Source organism: Eptesicus fuscus, chromosome 3 (assembly GCF_027574615.1).
Source record: "Eptesicus fuscus isolate TK198812 chromosome 3, DD_ASM_mEF_20220401, whole genome shotgun sequence".
Taxonomy (NCBI): Eukaryota; Metazoa; Chordata; class Mammalia; order Chiroptera; family Vespertilionidae; genus Eptesicus; species Eptesicus fuscus.
In genome coordinates this window covers 23,965,610-23,987,896 of record NC_072475.1, presented here as the reverse complement: position 1 = coordinate 23,987,896, position 22,287 = coordinate 23,965,610, and the positions used below count along the sequence as shown (strand labels likewise).

General features: G+C 48.3%; 2 protein-coding genes and 1 pseudogene across 2 annotated transcripts in view; 1 reads left to right on the top strand and 2 right to left on the bottom strand.

The window, feature by feature from the left end:
• Positions 1-11,089, top strand: part of LOC114231795 (uncharacterized) — a 49,351-nt gene extending 38,262 nt beyond the window's left edge. The window contains exons 16-17 of the mRNA XM_054713684.1: positions 4,153-4,416; positions 9,590-11,089. Of these exons, the coding sequence (XP_054569659.1) occupies positions 4,153-4,416; positions 9,590-9,600 (275 nt within the window). The 3' untranslated portion in view covers positions 9,601-11,089. The remainder of the gene's footprint in view (positions 1-4,152; positions 4,417-9,589) is intronic.
• On the bottom strand, positions 4,439-7,130 carry LOC103286787 (histidine--tRNA ligase, cytoplasmic-like; annotated as a pseudogene).
• Positions 11,090-13,414: 2,325 nt separating the features above from the next.
• IL12A (interleukin 12A) lies at positions 13,415-20,838 on the bottom strand. The gene is made up of 7 exons (XM_054711016.1): positions 20,788-20,838; positions 19,709-19,857; positions 16,825-16,938; positions 16,459-16,500; positions 16,338-16,379; positions 16,089-16,232; positions 13,415-14,011 (listed from the first exon to the last, which is right to left on the bottom strand). Exons 1-7 carry the CDS (start codon positions 20,801-20,803, stop codon positions 13,856-13,858), a joined length of 663 nt encoding a protein of 220 aa, XP_054566991.1. The 5' UTR covers positions 20,804-20,838; the 3' UTR covers positions 13,415-13,855.
• Between the last annotated feature and the right edge of the window lie 1,449 nt (positions 20,839-22,287).

Sequence of the window (22,287 nt, the reverse complement as noted above, 5' to 3'; positions counted from 1 at the left end):
GGCCTGGATAAGGGTCCTCCTTGGCCTGCCCTGGCCTATTTTCCCATTTGATTCCCCACTTCTTCCCTTCACTCAGGAGAACTGTGAGGTAGGGGGTTCCTTGCAGTCCTTAAAGGTAGGGCCATACCTGTCCATCTTCACATTTCCCATAGCACTGAGCATGGAGCCTCGTGTAGGAGACAGTGAGCATTGCATGAATGAATGGAATTGTGAATGTCCATGTGTGCTGTGCGTTCATTGGCTTCACGGTTTTTAGCTATTTCCGGGGTGAAGCACCTCCAGTTCAGTCATTAGAGGCAGGTCTCAACTTAGTGTCTTTCAACTAAATGGCAGAGACCAAGGCTCAAAGGTTGTGAAAACACAATGGAGATTTAAAACATTTAACAATACTCTAAGGAGCCAGAAGATGGAATTCGTAGTTCAAAATGCAAGTCCAACGAGAATTCACAAATATAAGTTTAAAAGCCCAGACTCAAATTATATGAGACAAGATCTCAAGCAGTCAGAAACCTTACATAAGTCTCCAAATTAACCCTTTCACCAAAGTACCTTTTCTTTTACTATTCTTGTAAGAAGGTATGAATCTATAAAAGCAGACAAACTCTCTGTAAAATGAAATAAGATATCTATCTTACACTTTCTAGAGCAGGAGACTGTAAGGATAACATGTATGGTTTTACTGTATATTGCTATAGAGATGTTTGTTATTTTTATCAAGTCAACACCAAAATAAGTGAGGCTCTGGAATTATTTTTAAAACCTAACTACATCGAGATACAATTTTTTCCAGTTCTGTTGAGAGATATTTGACAGATAAAATTGAATATACTAAAGGGTACAACATGATTTGGTATACATGTACATTATGAAATATTTATCAATCAAGTTAACCCATTCATCACCTCACAGTTACTTTTTATTTTAGTGGCGAGAACACTTAAGATTTACTCTCTTAGCAAATTTTAAGTATATAATACTGTACGGTATTATTAGCTATAGTCACCATGCTGTACATTAGATCCTCAGAAATTATTCATCTTATAACTGAGTGGGGCATAGTTTTTATTTGCTTGATTTATAGGACAAGTTTTTCTTCTTTAAAAAATACGTTTTTATTGATTTAAGAGAGAGAAGAAGGGAGAGGGAAAGAGAGAGATAGAAACATCGATGAGAGACAAACATCAGTGGGCTTCCTACTGCATGCCCCCTACGGGGAATCGAGCCCGCAATCCAGGCATGTGCCCTGACCGGGAATCAAACTGGTATCCTCTTGGTTCATGGGTTGACACTCAACCACTGAGCCATGCTGGCTGGGCAAGTTTTTCTGTTTCATGCAATTATTTGGCTATTTAAAATGAGCCCAGGTGGCATGGCTCAGTGGTTGAGCATCAACCTATGAACCAGGAGGTCAGGGTTCGATTCCTGGTCTGGGCACTTGCCCAGGTTGTAGGCTCGATTCCCAGTAAGGGTTGTGCAGGAGGCAGCAGATCAGTGATTATCTATCATCATTGATGTTTCTATCTCCCTCCCTCTCCCTTCTTCTCTGAAATCAATAAAAAAATATATATTTAAAACATATTAATAAATCTATACTAATAATAGAGGAATATGCAAATTGTCCAGGATGCCATCACAGTAACAGTAACGACTGAACAGCAGGCTGCATGGGGCGACAAGGCCGGCAAGGGAGTTAGTGAGGAACGATCAAGTGACTGAACATCAGGCTGCGTGGGGCAATCAGACTGGCAGGGGGGTTAGTGAGGGACAACCAAACAACTGAACAGCAGGCTGCGTGGGGCGACAAGGCCGGCAGGGGCGTTAGTGAGGAATGATCAAGCTACTGAATTTCAGGCTGCGTGGGGCGATCAGACCAGCAGGGGGGTTAGTGAGGGACGACCAAACAACTGAACAGCAGGCTGCGTGGGGCGACCAGACTGGCAGGAGGGTTAGTGAGGGACGACCAAACAACTGAACAGCAGGCTGCATGGGGCGATCAGGCTGGCAGGGGGAGTAGTTGGGGCGACCAGGCTGGCAGGGGGGGCAGTGAGGGGCGACCAGACCAGCGGGGGGGGGGGGGGGAAAGTTGGGGGCGACCAGGCTGGCAGAGGGGGGCAGTTGGGGGCAACCAGGCCGGCAGGGGCAGGCAGTGGGGATGACTAGGCTGGCAGGGGGGGCAGTAAGGTGACCAGGCCGGCAGGGGGGGCAGTTGGGGGTGACCAGGCTGACGGGGGGGCAGTGAGGGGCAACCAGGCCAGCAGCGGGGGCAGTTAGGAATGACCAGGCTGGCAGGGGGTGCTGGCAGGGGGTGCAGTGCAACCAGGCTGGTGGGGGGGGGGCAGTTAGGGGTGACCAGGCTGGCAGGGGGGGCAGTTAGGGGTGATCAGGCCAGCAGGCAGAGGCTTTTAGGGGTGATCAAGCTGGCAGGAGGGGCACTTAGGGGCGATCAGGCAGGCAGGCAGGCAGGTGAGCAGTTGGGAGCCAGCAGTCCCAGGTTGTGAGAGGGATGTCCGACTGCCGGTTTAGGCCCCATCCCTGGGATCGGGCCTAAACCGGCAGTCGGACATCCCCTGAGGGGTCCTGGATTGGAGAGGGTGCAGGCTGGGCTGAGGGGACCGCCCCCCTCCGTGCACAAATTTCGTGCACCGGGCCTCTAGTAAATAAATAAAATAAAATGAGCTCCAATACCAAGTAGCTAGAAATAGAATCAAAACGATCAAATGCACCCAGAAAGATTAAGGATTTCCACCTGTTTTGGAGTTGACAACAGTGTAGGATCTAAATAAATAAATTAATAAATATTTTTCGTTTGTTTAGATATTCACTCAATATTCTTTGAGATGTCCAGTCACTAGCCTGGCAGTTTCAGACTCAGTATATCACTGTGTTGCTTTTAAAAATATGATCAGCTCTCAGCCCGAACAGAATTACTTTGAGATCTTGTTAAAATGTAGACTCAGCGTGTGATACAATGAATTTTGGGATGGTCTTGAGCACTTCCATCTAAATAGGTTTCCTGTGCAGTCGTTTTCATCGACAGCCAATGAGTCTCGAGAGCTAAGAGCAGTCGGCCATGTATCAGGAAACCACCAGAGGGGGAAGGCCTTCCTTAAGAACCCATTCTTCAGAAAGTTAGAGAGAGGAAGCCGAAGTGGGAAAGGGTCCAAGCACAAATGTTAGATTCACATTAATAAGTTGTTGTCTTTGGAGCAGAGGTGTTGCAGCCCTGGAGGAGGGGCAGGAATTATTCTTCTTACCCCTCACTCCCTTCTCACGTCCTCCAGTATTTGTCATGCCTTGAGGATCCTTACCCGGAACTCCGCAACCTGTGAGCTTGGCTGCATCATAGTACAGAGCAATCATCGAACATCTAGTTTAATGATAGTGCTAATATTTTAAATCGGTGGTTTGCATTGGCAGATATATGCCCTTGCAAGGTTATAACACTGCTTCTTGGAGATAACAGCTATTCCAGATACCCTCCGTGCCTTTCCTACGGGTCGTGCTGTTCCCCTAGTGCCAGGAGGTGGCGCAATAGAGACTTCCATGGAGACACAGAGGTGGGCAAGGGCAAAGCTGTATATTTTTCTTTTTGAGCCACATAAATTCTTTTTGGTATCTGAATTTTTTTATTCAGACCTTATTTGTGCTGTTTTGTGAAAGTCACATTTGTAATTATTATGAACACTATACCCCAGTTTAATGTTACTATATACAAGAGTTCCCTTTAGTTCTTAAGATACTTTGGAAAGCAAGGATTTTTTGGCATTTAAATATATTTTAAAAGCAGTTACAGTTACTACAAATATAGTCTCTCTCTTTTTTTAATCCTCACCCGAGGATATTTTTCCATTGATTTTTAGAGAGAGGGAAAGACAGGGAGAAATATCGATGTGAGAGAAACACATTGATTGGTTGCCTCCTGCACGCACTCTGACCAGGGCCTGGGCCAGGGAGGGACCTGCAGCAGAGGTATGTGCCCCTGACTGGAATCGAACCTGGGACCCTTCGGTCCACAGGCTGACTCTCTATCCGCTGAGCCAAACTGGCTTGGGCTAGTCTCTTTTCTAATAGGAGGAGAATATATTTTCATTGTAAGTAGTTACCAATGACTAAGTGTTGAGAGGAACTACTGAATTCCCCATCTGCTTTTAGATGGAGCAAAGACCCTGTTAACAGACGATCAGTTGATTACCCTTGCTGGGAAGTTGGGGAAGGAGTGGATAAAAATTGCCATTGACAACCTGGAGTTGGACATCAGCGATATCGATGATATCCGGGAGAAGAATGAAAATGTGACGATTTGTAAGTTTTGGATGCTGAAGAAGTGGCAGGAGAAGGAGAAGAGCAACGCCACAGTCCAGAATTTACATAACTGCTTGAAAAACGTCTCAGCTGAAGTCCAGGATGTGCTGGAAGGTGAGCAGGAAATGGTCTGAAGTCATTGACTTGGAGTCAAGCTGTGTCTTTGTGAATAGCAGATTTCTACTGTAAAATGTGATGCTTGTTTATTTATAAGTTTGGGTTCAGATTATTACGCAAATGCAGCAGTGAGCTAGTGGCCTAAGTCAGTGGTCGGCAAACCGCGGCTGGCGAGCCACATGCGGCTCTTTGGTCCCTTGAGTGTGGCTCTTCCACAAAATGCCACGTACCCTAATTAAATTAATAACCATGTACCTACCTATATAGTTTAAGTTTAAAAAATTTGGCTCTCAAAAGAAATTTCAATCGTCGTACTGTTGATATTTGGCTCTGTTGACTAATGAGTTTGCCGACCACTGGCCTAAGTCTTGATGATTTGTGCATGGAGTCAGAGGAAGGGGTTCAAATCCCAGCTCAGGTGCTGGCTAGCTTTGTGACTAAGCAAATTCTTTTTTTTTTTTTTTTTAATATACTTTTATTGATTTCAGAGAGGAAGGGAGATAGGGAGAGAGAGATAGGAACATCATTGATGAGAGAGAATCACTGATCGGCTGCCTCCTGCACACCCCCTACTGGGGATCGAGCCCATAACCAGGGCATGTGCCTTTGACCGGAATCGAACTGGGGACCCTTCAGTCTGCAGGCCGACACTATCTACTGATCCAAACTGGGTAGGGCTTTTTCTTTCTTTCTTTTTTTTTTTTTTAGTGGTTGAGATATTTTATTGCACCTTCGGACACCCACCTCTTCTCTGCTGGCCACTGAACGGAGCTTGATGACCCCATCCCGAGCTCCTGCTCACGGATGCTGGGAGGCCTGCCTCCTCACAGTACCCCAGCTGGCTCCGTAACTTTGGGTTTTTCTTGTAAAGCAGCTCAGCCTTGACCCCGGCACCCCACAGCTCTGAGACGAGCTTCAGTCTCTCCTGCAGCAACTTCTGTGCGGATGCTACAGCCCCTGTGTCTCTGTGGTCCATACCTTCTCCTTCCACACCTCTGGCCTCTGCTTCACGATGGAGAAGATCCGCTCCACACCAGTGCTGAGCCCCACACATGGCACCTTGCACCCTTTGGGGTCAGACAGGCCCACCAGCCCATCAGAGCGCCCTCCCGCAGCCACACTGCCCACACCAGGGGCTCGTCCCCTGCCTGGGCTGCGGTCTGGAGCAGCACCGCCTCATAGACCACCCCAGTATAGGAGTCCCGCCCTCGGGCAAGGCTCAGGTTGAAGGAGATCTTGTCAGCAATGCCAAACAGGGTCAAGTACTTAAACAGCAGCTTCAGGTCTCCCAGGCCTTCCAAGGCCTGCTTGTTTTGAGAGAGTTTAGGATCCTGGAGCAGCTGCTCCACCAGGGATACCCGACCGTGCTGCTCGACCATGACATAGTCCCCAGTGTGGTCAGCCACCCGGCTGTGAAGCCCTTCTCTCCCACCGTCTCGGTCTTTTTTTTCAATTTTTTTTATTAAGGTATTATATGTGTACATATCTTACCATTGCCCCCCTACCCCACTCCCATATATGCCCTCACCCCCCCGAGTTTTGCGTCCATTGGTTATGCTTATATGTATGCATACAAGTCCTTTGATTGATCTCTTATCTTCCCCACCTCTCCCTAACCTTCCTGCTGTAATTTGACAGACTGTTTGATGCTTTACTGCCTCTGTATCTATCTTTTTGTTCATCAGTTTATAATGTTCTTTATTATCCATAAATGCGTGAGATCATGTGGTATTTTTCTTTCATTGACTGGCTTATTTCACTTAACATAATGTTCTCCAATTCCATCCAGGTTGCTGCAAATGGTAAGAATTCCTTCTCTTTTATGGCAGCATAGTATTCCATTGTGTAGATGTACCACAGTTTTCTGATCAAGTCATCTGCTGACGGGCACCGAGGCTGTTTCCAGATCTTAGCTATGGTGAATTGTGCTGCTGTGAACATAGGGGTGCCACCGTCTCGGTCTTTACTCCCTCCCAGGACACCTTGTCCAGTTTGTCCACTGACGAGCAGACGGTGCAGAACTTGCTACCAGGGACCACACAGATCACAGACATCCCATCTAGGAAGCCCCGATGGTTCACCTTGACCAGGAAGTCACCTGTCTGAAGTGAATTCAGGATCTGACACATGATCTTCAGGCACTCTGCATCAGGGACCCTGGGGTCAAATAGCCCAGCAATGTCAAGGCCACACTGGTAGAATTCCCGGTATTGGCCCGGGTCATGGCTGGGTTATCCCGCCGATTTACTTTTGCTATGTGGTAGCGCGTATTGTTGGTCAGTGTATTCATTGCCAGTTATTGAGCAAAAGGATCAGAGAGGTCATAGCGAAGGGACAGCCGCTCCCCACCCTGGTCTTTCAGGTCATGATAAGCTTTAGAATCTTCCCCATACTTTGCAGTCAGTCTTGCCTTAGTTCAAGCACAGGTGTATCAATTACTTGTGCACCTTGGCGCTTGAAGCACCTGATGATTCTATCCAACACCTTCTCCCGAACTGCCACCTGCCGGGGATTGTAGTCTCTTGCTCCTTGGGGGATTTTAAGCACAAACGTGTGTTTCCCTTCCTCAGGCCCCCGCTGTGGCTGTGCCTTCATTTTCAGTCGTTTTGCCACCTCCTCCTCGGTCTGCTCAGTGCCGGCCTTCTGCTGTTTCAGTTCCGCACATGCTCTCCCTGAAGTCGCACCAGCTCCTCCAGCGCACACTTTGCCATACTGGCCTCAAACTGGAGAGTGCAAATTCGTGACCTAACTTTAAGCCTCTATGTCCCCATCTGCCAGATGGATGCAAATACTTCCAAGTCCTGGTCTGTTGTGAGGACGAAAAAAGGTCATGCATGTAAGGCTATAGGCAGCTGGCCGGTGTGGCTCAGTGATTGAGTGTCGACCTGTGAACCAGTAGGTCACAGTTCGATTCCTGGTCAGGCCACGTGAGGGTTGTGGGCTCGATCCCGAGTGGGGGGCGTGCAGGAGGCAGCTGATCAATGATTCTTATCATTGATGCCTCTCTCTCTCTCTCTCTCTCTCTCTCTCTCTCTCTCTCTCTCTCCCCCCCCCCTCTCCCCTCCTCCCTCCCTCTCTGAAATCAATAAAAATATATTGAAAGCTTCAGGCAGGTAGTAAGGCTCTGTAAAGAATAGAGAAGAATGTCATTGTGGTACTTGAGACAACTGGTAGCACTGAGCCTGCTGGGCCTTCCCGGGCGCTGAAGCAGTGCTCCAGGAGTCCACTGGGTGGCACTATTGAACCTCAGTTGGCAAAGAGGGGAAGGTGAGTGGGCGAGGCCAAAGGGAGTTGTTCCTGGTCTCAATCCAGAAAACCACAGGGTTCCTTCCTTTGTTTTTAAGCACTTCTTCTTCTTCTTCTTTTTTTTTTGTGGTTTTGATTTCGTTATATCCAAGATCAAACCAATTCAAAACGTTGGTTATTCTATATTGTTGCCATAGTTAACAAATACAGTGTTACTTCTCAGAAACCTCAGTAAGTCAGAGAGAGGTTCTTATTTGAAATGCTAATTTAATTTTTATTCCAAAAAGGATGTAAAGTGTATACACGCCCTGAAAGTTTATAAGCACTCACTGACCCCTCAGGATGCTTTCAGGGGTGGTGGGCAAGGGTTCTGAACTCCCCCAGGAGCCTTGGGGTGCAGAAGCCTCACGCAAATAGAATGGCTAGTTTCATTGTCGAGGTTTTCATTCTTATTCTTGGCTGTGTTGAAATTCTGTGGATTACTGAGGCCCACGTGTGGAGATCTCATTTGCATGTAGGCGCTGTGGACTGCGATAACCAGATGGCTCAGAACATCCATCTCAAACCCTTTGTAACAAGTTGTTATCGTGTGTTGTTTGTTTTTATCGGCTCCTGACCTCACTGACACCTGATTTGCTGATACATTAGAAATACAAAAGGGCTTGTGACATTTTTTGGCAGTACAGGGATCGTAAACACTTATTGGTCCAATCTCATTAAATAGGGGGAAAAAAAATCTGTCAGTTAAAAACAAATACCCGCCCCCCCCAAATTTACCAATATTTTATGCCCTCCTGAAGCCAAAATACCTGGTTAATTGGCTGAATTTTGTATTTTTATCAGGCTATTTCAGTATCTTATCACCTTTACATTGCAGTGGCTTCTCTTAAGCTCAGGAAACGCAGCAATGAAAGGTTCAAGTCAGTGATGGGTGGGCAGGCTAAATCGCCCTCTCGGACGGTGATTACAGAAAGTGGAATTTATTTACGGAGAAGAGGATGGGGAAGAGCTGCACAGCACCGAGCCCGGGGGTATTGGGTCGATGACGGCAGCATGAAGATACTTAGGACAGTGGAACGAGGAAGGGCCCCGGAGGAGCAGTAGGAGGGCCTGGACTGGGCCGCCTTGGCTCTCTGGGAAGTCAGAGGAAAGGGGGCCTTGGAGACAGGTTCAGGGGGTGAGCCCAGGATGAGTTGCCCCTGGTTGCAAGTCTCCCGGGGTCCCTTAGAGGTGAGGGGACACATACATGTGGGGAAGGAGAAGGGGGAGGAATGACATGGGCCTGCTCCTTGCGGGGAGAGCATGCACTGGGTCCTTTGTCCTGGGCGTAGCTATCTCTGTCTTGCAGGTGGAAATCTTAGGGGAGGCCTCAGGGGAGGGGCTTCGTAGAATATTCAGCAGCTTTTCAGGGTGGCGGTCTCCACCCTTTCGGGCGATGGGTCCGTGCAGGGCAGGGGGTCTTTAGTCAGTGCAGCTGGTTCTGAGGCAGCCGTGGTGCCACTTGTCTGGTTTTGCTGCTTTTCTGGGCCTGGAGCTGAAATACTACTGAGGCCTAGATGTTATCTCTAGGGAGGAAAAGGTCAGGGGGTCTAAACGGCCTGACCAGCGACGTGAAAGACCCAGGGCCCACACCGCGTGACCAGTGACATGCGAGGGGAGGACAGGTTACCCTGGGGGCGAGGTTCTTGTTTTCCCAGTTTGGCCCGTTGCTAGGCAGCCGGGGCCTCCTGGCCTGGTGAGTTTCTGTACCTGGACCATCGTCCTTGCTCTGCTCATGTCTGTCTAACAAACAGCTCCCAGGAATTCCTTTTTTTCTTTCCCCACAGGTTTCTTTTTTTAAATAGACAAGTGATTTTATCTCAACACTTGCCCCATTTTTCCCGTTAATGAATCTCTAAATTTGTTTAATTCTTTGTTTTGTCAGGTTTCTTATAGGCAGCACGAGATTTGGAAGATGAACCGAAAAAGGAAGCCTCAGGAACTTTTTATCTGCAAAGCACCATTTCACCTGGTCATGGGGTATCGACTTCATGCGACCTTGAACCTAGTCTCTGGAAGCAACTTCTCCACAGCCCGCCACTCTGTAGCTCACACTATCCAGGGGCCAAGAGAATGTAAAATTTTGGAAAACTTGAGGAAGGAAACACCTTTATACTATCAAGATTTTTTTCTTTTTTCTTTTTTGACACCTCCTGCTCACACCATCCCACCAGCTCGCCAACCCAAGCAGATATCATGACAAAGGGTGCTTAAAACAGCTCAACTCAGGCAGGTGAGAAATGTGGTAATATTCTTTTTTTGGAGTAGTGTGGACTCTGAAATTCTTACCAAGTGTTTGGAACATTTTTAGCAATTACATGGTGGTGCGCTTAAACTCGCACCGATTTAGTTTAGCTTTCGTCGGGTTGACATTAATAACGAAGAGAGGTTCCCGTTCTCTCAGCCTCCACACAGACACGCGTGCCCCTGGGTACGGTGGATCTTTCCACGTGGGGTCTAATTTCTGCGTCTCACATTACTAACCTCTCGGGTTAGTGGCCCGTTAACCCGTCAAACCAATCATGCCGCCTGGTCCCGGAGCGATTAGAACGGAATGCCATCCTCTCCCCATCGGAGCGTTGATAAGCTCGCTCACAGGTGATCTCCTCGCCTTACCGGGCAAGTTCAACTGGATCCGTTGTCAGAGTTGCTGTAAGTTTCATCAGCCTTCTGAAATCGCCGGGCCAAGCACTACCCTTCTGGACTGTTACCCTGGGATCATTTACTTTGGGGGTTGGGGGTGGGGAGCGCCGCTCAGAAACGGCCTCCGCAGGACCGCGGGAAAACCGACATCTCTTCTTGCAGAAGACACGCCCTCGGGGACAGTGGGTCACATTGGCTCTTGAAAATTGGTGACGTGTTCGTCTGTGTTCTGTGTGTGTAGATATTGTCACTCTTCCAGAATCATGCCTGTGGTGATTAGCATTTTGGATATGTTTTGTTAACTTATTGGAAGACACTATAAATTGCCCTTAGTCTTCTGTCGTCATTAGCTGGAGAGTAAAATGAATCTCAATGAATTAAGCAGAGAGACACACTTTAACTATTGTTTTGCCTGTGAAGAACAAATTTACTTTATAGGGAATAACGTATTTTTAACTGTCCGGGATCCTGTGGAATTCAAATCAGTGTCACTTTAATGAGTTTTTTGTGTCTTTTTTTTTTTTTTTTTAAATTGTACTATATTTTAGGAAACACGTGGAGTTTTAACATTCAGAAGTGTAAACTACTTAAAGGACTTGAATTTTTTAAATGTTTATTATTTTTTTATAAGTTGTTTTTCCAAGAAAAGCATAATTGCAGAGGTGCTTTGTATATCAGCTGGTTTTCTAGCCATTTTCATACTATGGATGAAGGGAAGAAAAATAAACCTGCATTTATTTGTACAGTGCACATGGGCCTCCCCAGTGTTCTTACTTCCTTACACGTGGTGTCTGATAGCATCGGGCTCCTCGGTTGCTATTGCTGTGACTGGATGTTGGCTGGTTTTGTGCCCAGGGGTCCAGGTCTTGGGCAGAGGCTGAGTGAGTATTACCCTCCCCCTCCCCCCTCTTCCCTACCCCGCCCCTTCCCCGTGACCTAGTGCACCCAGAGTTTGCACAGGTCTCACTCCAGGGATGCTTTAGAGTTTCCTTTCCACCCCTGGCCATGGGAAGGTGTGCTTTTATTTTAAACCCGGTGGGTCTGTATTAGTTCCTCACCTGTGCGGCTCTCTAATGGGATTGTTCTGCACATTTGGAATCCATGTTATTTCATTGAATTTCTTTAGGGCAAAAGTTTCCTCCCCGGCTTTGTCACGCGGAAGCAGATTTTCACTCCGTTTTCTAAGGAAGCCACTGTGGTTGCCTTTGTCTAAATGTGCTGTCACGAGGCGGTGGTCCCAGCAGCTGTCCCAAGGCCTTGGGTGAAGCAGAGCACTGCTGGCCGAAGGGCAGGTCCCAGCCGGGTAGCCTGGATGTTGCTGCCGGCTTTGCTCTTTTTCATACAGTTGGAGCATTTCTGATAATGGCCCTGTAGCTGCTGGAACTAAACTAGAGGCCCCGGGGTTGAATTCTGAGCTCAGGTTCCAAAGTTCTTCCTGCTTCTCCACCGAGACCTCCGGCTCTGCCCTGGGGCCTCCGGGGACTGAGATCCAGTCTGTCCCAACCACGGTGTCCATCACAGTGTCCATCTGTCTTTCCCAGTGGGACAGCCTGCAGGTGGCCAGCCATCGTCCTTCCGTGGAAGCCCATCCTTGCTGCTCGCTGTGACCTCTGGCCTGAGCCTCGCCTACAGACAGGGCACGCTCTCTGCAGTGACAGCAGCGTCGTATTGTCGAGCGAGTTGGAAAAGCTAAAGGATGGTTTCGTTCCCTAAGAAAACCTAATGGCAGGGAGGAGCTTGGAGGAGTTCAGTGAGTGTAGACTTTTCCTTGGCTGTAGAGGCCGATTGTGAAGGGAAATCTCACCTGGAACCTGCACTGGCCAAGCATTCAGACGCTGCTCTGGCCGGGGCACTCCTGGGGGCTACTGAGGGGTTACTAGGGAGCCCTGCCGACCCCGACCCACTCTTGTCCGGCAGTGTGGGGACCAGCCGCTGAGATGGCTGCTAGCATCTCCCAAACGACCGTCCGGGGGTTTGTTTCTAACACACCTGCCACGGGAAACGATCATGTTCCAGTTCACCAGGGTGGCGTGCTGGCACGTGGTTTCTGACAGTAACCACATAATCCCAAACGGTGGATTAAGTCAACAGGCTTATGAATTTGGGAAACTCCTGTCTGTGAGTCACTCATGGGTCATTCCAGATTATGGAGGAATCTCTAAAGAAAAGAAGGTAGGTGGGGGGGGTCTAAGCTTTACCAAAGATTTCTATCAGATGGGGTATGAATCTGAAAAATGAGTAATTTGCCACACCGATGAGGACATGGGGTGGCCAAACCCATTTCCCTCACTGTTCACAGGGATCTGAATGGGCATCTGGTGGGAGGTTCACATGAGGATGTGGGAGGGGGTGCGGCAGGGAGGGGGCACTCTGAAATAGTTTGTTCCCAAGGGCACAATACGACTAGCAGAGAACTAAAATGATGTTATTCCATCAGGTGCATCTTTTAAAATTCACGTGGTTTAGAGAATTAAAAAGATGGAATTTAATATTTGGGTCATTAAGAGCACTTCTCTTAAGCCAAAGCAAGGCAATTATCCATGTGGTTCAGGCAGAAGTTCTATATAATTTAAAGCAAATGGAGAATTTTTCTCATTGTAATTTAGAAACAACTTCCCCCTGCGGGCCCAAAGGGTCATGAAAATTAGAATAATTTAACTAGAAGGCCTCTTAATGATGCTTTTCCCAGTTGGAGGGTATTATTATGTATTTGTCTAGTGCACAGTATGTTACAGGGCTGTGGCTAGCAGGGAAAAACATTCTCCTGTGTTTTAGATTCAGATGTTGAACAAAAATAAAGCAACTCACTCGAGGACTCAGCATTAAAATGTATCTAGCCTAACCAGGCTCCCTTAAAGTAGGCGATTGAAGTCATTAGGAAATGGGTAAGAACATTGCCACGGTCTTTCCAGGGTAATTCTGTTCAGATTTCATCAGTGTTTCCAGTTTCCCCACCATGTGTATTTCAACACTGAAAGTACTCCAATTACAGTAGAGAAATATGAGAATTACTTTAATTCCATCATTTTATTTTTAGAACATCAGATATTTCTCAAATCCATTTGAAAATAAATATTTTAATAAATAGGACATAAATAAATATAACTTAGCTCACATGCCTTCATGAACACACCATTATATAAATAAATATTTTAAAATAAATTATGCTTGAGTGTTTCGACAAACACTTTGATATAGAAATAGCTTATAAATTCTTGCTTTTCTAAAAAACAAACAAACCCCCGCACAGTGAAGAAAACGTCCCTCTTTAGCAATTTGCTCATGAAAACTTTAAAAACAACTTATCCCTAGTAAATGTGGAATATACGCGAGGAAAGGACCCATTTAAATACAGTAGTTACATGTTCAACTTTTGGGTGGTTGACTAATGTAAACAACAAGAAAATTACTAGCTTAAGTAGGACCAGGTCAAGCCACCACCTCCCGCACAGGCTATAAAAATCGCTTTGGTTCAAATGACTTGAAGGTTGGGCGAGACCTGAACCTTTTAGGAAGAATTCAGATAGCTCATCATCCTGTCGATAGTCACTGCGCGGATTCGGAACGCGTGGAGAAGGATGCAGAGCTTGACTTTCGTCTTGTAAAGATCCAGTTCTTCGAGGGGGTGGTTTTGAGGCACAGCCGCACTGTTGAGGTTCAGGGCCTAGGAGGACAGATAATGCGCATGGCATATAGGGTATTCCAAAATTGAAGCATTCACCCATAAACATGGGGGAAGCCAACACGTGTCTCAGAGCCTGCAGCCCACCCCCTCATTATATCCCCTAAACCCAATCCACTCTCCCAGCCAGATGGCCAGGCAGAACCTGAAAGAAGAAATTCTCATGATCCAAGCACATGTATCTTCATTGAGCTTGGAAGAGACCCTTAAAGCTCTTTCAAATACCATCAGTATTTTTAAAAATATATTTTTCTTGATTTCAGAGAGGAAGGGTGAGGGAGAGAGAGATAGAAACAGCAATGATGAGAGAGAATCATTGATTGGCTGTTTCCTGCATACCCCCTACTGGGGATTGAGCCCACAACCCGGGCACGTGCCTTTATCTGGAATCGAATCTGGGACCCTTCAGCCCACAGGCCAACGCTCTATTCACTGAGCCAAACCAGCTAGGGCTGAAGTCTTTTTTAGAATAGGGAGGTGATGGATTGCTATTGATCAATATTCTCTATCAGTAACAAACGTGTTTACTGCAGAAACTAATTTGTGTCAGATAAATAAACCTGGCAATGGACTTCCCAGGTTTAGCCCTTTGATCTGATACTCAAAGCAAGACCTTAAGTTTGCACAATGATTGCCAATCCCACTTATTCTCACAAAAAGCCTAAAAGAAAGGTAGGGTGGGTCAAGTCCTCCCATTTTACATAAGGAGAAACTGAGGCACAGAGGTACCAATGGCTTTGGCATAGTTGTCTGATTACTGGTAGAAATGACTCCAGTGCCCAAATCACCTCTTTGTCCTGAAAATGAAATTATTATCTACAATTCTGTAGATGGTAAGATTCTTTGATGCTACATGATGTTCAGTGCCTATCAAACAAGTAATTTGGTGAAAGAAAGAAAGAGAGAAAGATTCCTTTTCAGACAATGATTTCTGACATTGTATTTTTATCCCATGCCTGGTCACCAAAGCACTCACCTTGCTGTTTCTTATGTGAATACTAGAGGCCCAATGTATAAGGTTTGTGCACTTGGGAGGTGGGGGTTGGGGGTGGGATCCCTCAGCCCACCTGTGACCTGTCGCAGTCCAGGTACCCTTGGGGGATGTCCGACTGATGGCTTAGCGCTGCTGCGGAGGCTGGAGAGGCTACCAACACTGCTGCTGCACTTGCCAGCTATGAGCCCTGTGGGAGTGCACTGAACACCAGGGGACAGTTCCTGCACTGAGTGGCTGCCCCTGGTGGTCAGTGCGTGTCACAGCGACCCATCGTTCTGCTGTTCGGTCGATTTGCATATTACCCTTTTATTATATAGGATTCCTATGTTTTGTATTAGAATTGTGTGCTATGATGACTTAGAAACTATAAACCAAGTTCTTGTCTCTGAGTAACATTGTGGCTTTCCCCAGGTGATAGGCCATCAAAGAACCTTACCATCTACAGAATTGTAGATAATAATTTCATTCACACTTTGGTTCAGGATGGGTCAGACCCAGGCACTAGCTCTGCTTGTTTCCTCTGGTTAAATTTGCAGATGTGCAGGTGGGCCCTCACATGCACGCCCTGGAGCCTTTAGAGGTGGGCAAGAAGTGTAGTGCGATCCCTTTGGTGGGGGCTTAAGTCCTGGCTCTGCCATTTGGAAGCTGTCTGACCTCGGACAAGTGGCTGTCTAAGCTTCGGTTTCCTCCTTTGTACAGAACCCATATGGTTGCTGTGCGGACGACATTAAGAAAATGTGTGAAAACATTTGCAGAGAGCCCGGTGCATACCACAAATGGGTGGCTGCTTTTCTAAATGTGTCCTGCTTGTGCCTGCTCTTTCTCTAGAGCAGCGGTCGCCAACCTTTCGGACCTCACAGACCACCAGTGGTCTGCGGGCCACCAGTTGGTGACCGCTGCTCTAGAGGACACCCTCAAGGCTATAACTCTGTAGGGGCTTTAGGAGGGGGCATTTCAGGCCTCTCCCAACCCAGGAAGGGCTGACTGTATACCTCTTCATCTGGGACTCTGATTGGCTGTCTAGGCATGAACAAGGTGCTCTCACTGATTGGATGAGGGCCTTACCTGCATCAGCTCATCAATAGCTGTCAACATGTTTTGATCCAGAATGATCTGCCTCTTAGGCTCCATCAGAAGCTTTGCGTTCATGGCCTTGAACTCCACCTGGTACATCTTCAAGTCCTCATAGATACTACTCAGGCACAGGGTCTGGGCGATATGACAAATTGGGGAAGAAACCATTGAGATGAGCTAGAAGTGTTTTCCTCCCCCCCTCCTCCCCATTGCATTTGAGGAAAAAGTTCCGTGTCTCACCGTCATAAAAGAGGCCTTTCTGGAGGCCAGGCAACTCCCATTCTAGAAGAAAAAATAATCAGACATCAATCAACGGTATAAATTCATAAAATGGGTTGAAACTTTTAGTTTTCTGACTTACAGTTATGATAGCGATCTCCCTGGAAACCAGGCAATTCTCATTCTAGAGAAAAAAAATTACACATCAAAGATATTAATGCTTAATATAAAGTTTTCTGACTTTTCCTCTCAAACATATGTGTTTAATAACTAACAAAAGGTACCCTCTTAACTATTTTTAAGTGTCCAGTTCAGTGGTGTTAAATATATCCACATTGTGAAAAACCATATCTGTTTTTATCAATTTTTCTCAAACCTAACTTTGAAGTGGGATCTGTTCAAGTTTCATAATGGTAGAGACCAGAAACATGCACATTTTTGTAAGAAGGTGAAGTCTGATGCACAGCCTTTAATTGCATGATGTGCTTGGGAGGAATGGTGTCCATACCGTGGTTAATTCCAGTGGTAGGCAGGCTTCTACGGTGCTGGTTTTGTCTTTTGTGATATCTTCATGATCAATCTCTTCAGAGGTGCAAGAGTAAAATTCTAACGTTTGTCTGGTCTGTAAAAGTCATAAGGAGAAACCCAGTTTATTATATGAATACGGTACCTGGCTCCCCATACCCTGGGGTGACAGCAAAACACCTATTATTCCTTTGACCTGTAAGAAATTCAGGGTCTTCAGAAGACAAAAGGAAACAGGTCATGTACACTCTCTCTCCCTCTGCTTTTAGGACGTGTTTCCCTGGATGGCATGCTTTTCCATTGTGTAAACACTATAAATCATTTCAGCGGGCCGTGCTAATCAGAATCCCCGTCACGCTGTGACACTTGCTCCTGGTGAAGGCGTTCCTTGCTTCTGCCAAAGCGCCTGTGTTTTATGAATACCTTTTTTTTTTTTCAATTATAACTTGGGGAACTATTAAGGTCACAACTTGATGGATATAACAAACATGCAACCCTAAAGACAAATTGAGATTTAATTTGTGGTGTGCAGGTACACACACACACACACACACATACACACACACATGTCATCTTACAAGCACCTTGGAAAGCATTGTTGAATATAATAATGAAATTTATCTTAAGAAGTTGATGACTTTTTGATTGAAGATCGAGGTCATTTTCCCACACCACAAGCCTGGTGTGTGCCAGGCACTGTGCCAGGCACTAAGGAACATGACAAAGAGGAGGCCTATGTTCTGTCCCCAGGACTCCAAGTTCATCCAAGGGGACAGGCAGGTGCCCACATGACTAGGAGAGAGGTCAGCAGGAGAGAAGAGCTGAGAAGGATATGAAGGCTCGGAGAAGGAGGTGGAAAGGGAAGCAAAGACTTCGCCAGAGATGGCACATCTGCAATAGGAAGATTAGAATGTTGGCCAGCAGAGGAGGGGGAATTTCAGGCAGAGGGAACTACATGAGCCGTGAATCGAAGCTTGAGAGTGCAGCACATGTTTGGGAACAGACAGTAAAATCCCCATCTGTGCTAGGCAGAATAATGCCCCCCCCCGCCTCCAACCCCCGCTGACACTCACCACCCAATAAATCCACTTCCCAACCCCCGGAACCTGAGAATATGTTGTTACATGGCAAAGGGGGATTAAGGTTGCAGATGAAATTAAGGTTGCTAATCAGCTGGCCTCACGATAGAGAGGTTATCTTGGATTATCTGGTGGCCCAATGGTAAGTGGAAGAGGGAGGCAGAAAAGTCAAGGTCAGCGTGATGGAGCACGAGAAAGACTCAACTGGCCATTGTTGGCTTTGAAGATAGAAGGGGGACACATACCCAGGGACGTGAGCAGCCTCTAGAAACTGGGAAAGGCGAGAAAAAATAATCTCCCCCGTCTCCAGGAAGGGTTACAGCGTGGCTGACACTTTGATGTTAGCCCAGGGAGACCCGTTTTGGATTTCTGACCTCCAGGGCTGTCCGATCATACATTTGTGTTGGTGAAAGCCACTACGTTCGTGGCGATTTGTTCCAGTAGACACAGAAAAACGAATACACTATTCCTGGAGATGCTCACGCAGACCTGGGCAGCCACTAGCCTGAGCCGGTTGTAAAACGTTAGGATTGGCAATGCGGGCCCACGGTTATAGTTCTCGGGATCTTTCCAAGAGGAGTTGGAAATTTGGTTTCTTTTACGAAAAGGCCACTTTTTTTTTTTTTCCAATAGCACCAAACTAAAAAAAAATCGAAATGAAATATCCAAGACATGGGCCAAACTCTATAAATCTGTGTGCTGGATACGGCCTGTGAAGGGCAGGCACTGGCCACCTGTTCTTGGCAAATCTGACACAGGAATGATATAAAAAGACATCAGAGCGAGTTCTGCAGCCCCTTGACCTTTAGTGCGACACCTGGGCTTTTCCTATAAAGCTTCTATTTAAATTGGAGCGCCTACGTTTTACCCATATTGAACCGTTCTCCAGGAACCACGGCACTTATCTCGGCAGTGCGCCTCCGGTGAGCCGCCTTTTTAATTAAGATTGATTGAGCCGTACAGAGCGGTTGGCAGCGCATCACGAAAGATAAGGGGAGAAAAGAGTTCTTTCAGAAGGCCTTGTGGCACTGAGCTTATTGTAAGATACTCGGAAAACAACAGGCTAAAAATATTCAAGACAGATTTACTAGAGAGCAGGAAGGCAAAAGGATGTCTTGGAAAACATCCGTCTTTTGCTGGCTTGGCAAAAGCAATAGCTCCTGGAGCACTTTGAAAAGAAAAAAAAAAACAAATTTTTTTTTTTTGTTTGCATTAAAATACGAAACCTAAAAAAAAAAAAAAAATGAATGAAGCTGTAAATAAAATTAGATAATTCTCTCCCTAGAAAACGAAGGCTGGGCGCTGCGCCCCGTCGCAGCTTCTCCGAGACGCGTTGCTCTGACAACCAACCGAGCCACCAGACTGAGAAGGCGGCGAGCGGCGTGAGGGGCAAGTCTAATTCATCTCTGCGGCCCCCGGCGCCTGGAGGCCGCACCTAATAACGGTTTGCTGGATTGATAAGTGTGTCAGAGGAACCGTGTGGGCCCGGCACAATTAATTCCATCTCTGTTGGCAGGCTACAGGGGACACTGTAAATATCCACTTTCCTCCGTGTAGACACAGCCCAAAGGAATGCCGTTATAATTTATTACCACTCCTGCTTTCTCCGGAGACACCATTTCATTGAGACTCTTTAGCTAATAGTCGGGCCATTTGTAAAGGCCCCTCTTCCTCCCTTGACAGGCCCCTGACAAACTCCCACCACTTCCCTGCAGGTGACCCGGGGTTTGGAGAGGCCCCTTCCCCGGAGAGGCTGCCAAGGGGGAGCAAGGACGTGGAAGAGCTCACCTTGTGCAGCGTGCTGCTGACGGCCTTCAGCAGGTTCTGGGCGAGGCCCAGGCACGGGAACGTTCCAGGGCCTGCTGTGGCTGCGGTGGGGAGGTTCCTGGCCAAGCTGAGGTGATGTAGGAGGACCAGAGGGACTACCAGGAGGAGGCCTGGAAGGGAACGGGGCGGCAGCTGAGGTTGTCTCCCTCATTTGGCCTGCCTCTCCCTTCCACCGGTTCCGGTTGTCTCCACCCATCTACCTCTGCGGGACGCCAACCTCCTTCCACCCTGGAATCTCCCTGAAACACCTGAGCGATGATGCATCAAGTCCCTGGAAGGCAGTGCTCTATGCTAAGCTGAGACACCAACTTTCTGCTAGGAACCGCAACGAGCTCAGACAAGGGTATTGACTCAGACCTCAACCAGAGGACGTCTCCATGTCACTAGTGGGAGACGGAGGCCAGGTGGGGAAGTGACTGGCCTAGACTCACCACCCAGTGTTTTGGAAACACTGGGGTGACAAAGCCTCAGTGTGCAGTCGGCTGGGATCTGCCCTCTTAGAGCTGTAGCTGAGGGGCCCTGGGCAAGAAACCGGCCCGGCCCGGCCCCTGTGGCTCAGTGGTTGAGCATTGACCTATGAACTAGGAGATCAGGGTTCCATTCCTGGTTGGGCACATGCCCAGGGTTGCAGGCTCCATCCCCAGTAGGGGGCACGCAGGAGGCAGCCAATCAATGATTCTGTCTCATCACTGATGTTTCTATCTCTCCCTCTTTCTTCCTCTCTGAAATCAATAAAAATATATTAAAAGAAAAAGAAAGAAACCACCCCCCCCCCCCCTGGCGCCCCCGTTTCTCGCCTGTGAAGTGGGCATAACAATACTTAGCTCCAGGGGCTGTTTCAAGACCAAGAGAGCCCATGTCCCCTTCAGCGCGTGGAAAGCAAGCAATTAAGTCTCCCGCCCCCTCCCTTCTTTCTCCTCTAACTGGAAACTGCTGTTCGTCCGCAGCCTCCCCGGGAGCGGTCCCGAGTCTCTGCCTCCTCTTACCGGGCGCCGCCCCTCCCCACCCGAGCCCGAGCCTCCGGGGCCGCGGGTACTCACTGCGCGGGGGGCGCATGCTGAGCGGGCGCGGAGCGGGCACTGACAGCAGCGGGCGCGGACCGCTGGGCGCAGCAGGTGAGCGCGGTGGTTGGAAGCCGGCCCAGGGGTCACATTTTTATAATTGCCCGGAGGCGCGCAGGACTTTCCCCGGCTCAGATCACTTGCTTTCTCTCTCTGTCTGTCTCTACCTCAGCTTCTCGGTGACACGTGGAGTTGGGCCCGCGGGGCTGGCGGCGCTTTCGGATTAACTCCCCCGGGCCCCGGCCGCAGTCGTTCGGGACGGCCCCGCCGCCTCCGTCCCGGCCCGAAGCGAAAGCGAAAATTCGCGCAGAATCGCCGCCGCATAGGGCCCCCCCCTCCGGGCACGCCTGACCCCCTGCCACCCCCTCAGTTCCGGGTCTCCGACGCCCCGGCCCCCAAATCCCAGTACCCAGCCCTCACCCCTCCGCCCTGCAGCGCCCCCTCCTGTCGGAGCGCCGAGTAGTGCTACCCACTTTCCAGCTAGTACAGTGAGGATGTGCCCTGATGGCGCCCACCGCCGGGGTCAGGGTGGGGTTGGGCAGTTTATTTATTCGGTCGTTAGCTCATTCGTCCATCCGTCCTCCGTCCGTCCATCCACCCATCTAGCCATTCGTATGGTCTACAGTGTGCCAAGTGGACATTGTGCCCGGAGCGGAACACCTAGCGGTGAACAGATCCCTTCGGGGCACTCCCATACCGAATCTGACTCAGTGTGTCTTGCCCATGGGTACTGGCTTACCCATGAACAGGGTTGAAACCAGACTATGTAATAACCTACTGTTTTCAAGAGTCCAGATTCTTACAGAGTCCAGGAGAAAATCGTGACAATGTAGTGGGATGGATCAATGGTCCGCAAACTCATTAGTCAGCAGAGCCAAATATCAACAGCACAACGATTGAAATTTCTTTTGAGAGCCAAAATTTTTAAACTTAAACTTCTTCTAATGCCACTTCTTCAAAATAGACTCGCCCAGGCTGTGGTATTTTGTGGAAGAGCCACACTCAAGGGGCCAAAGAGCCGCAGTTTGCCGACCACGGGGATGGATCCTCAGCTCCTGGGAGGAGAAGCCCAGAGAGAGGGCACCTCAGCAGGAGCAATGGGGGTGAAGCAGCAGCAAAGGCTCCCAAGAGCAGAGGTCCCTCCTCTGCGCCGTCCCCCCCATCCCCCCAACCTGAGCGTTGAAGGGTGAATAGGCCTTAGACCACTTCCAGTGGAAGGGGGTGCAGGTTCTAGGTAGGGGAACAGTGATCAGAAGCACAGTCAGGGAGGGTAGGGGGAGTGGCTGTCCAGGGGTCCTGCTGCCAGGGTGGGAGACTGGACAGGATGATGAGGCTGTGCCATGAGATTGGTAGATGCCATGAGGAGGAGTGTGCATTCTGCTGAGGGTGGTGGGAGCCTTCTAGAGCAGCGGTCGCCAACCGGTGGTCCCTGAGGTCCGAAAGGTTGGCGACAGCTGTTCTAGAGTGTTAGGCAGGATA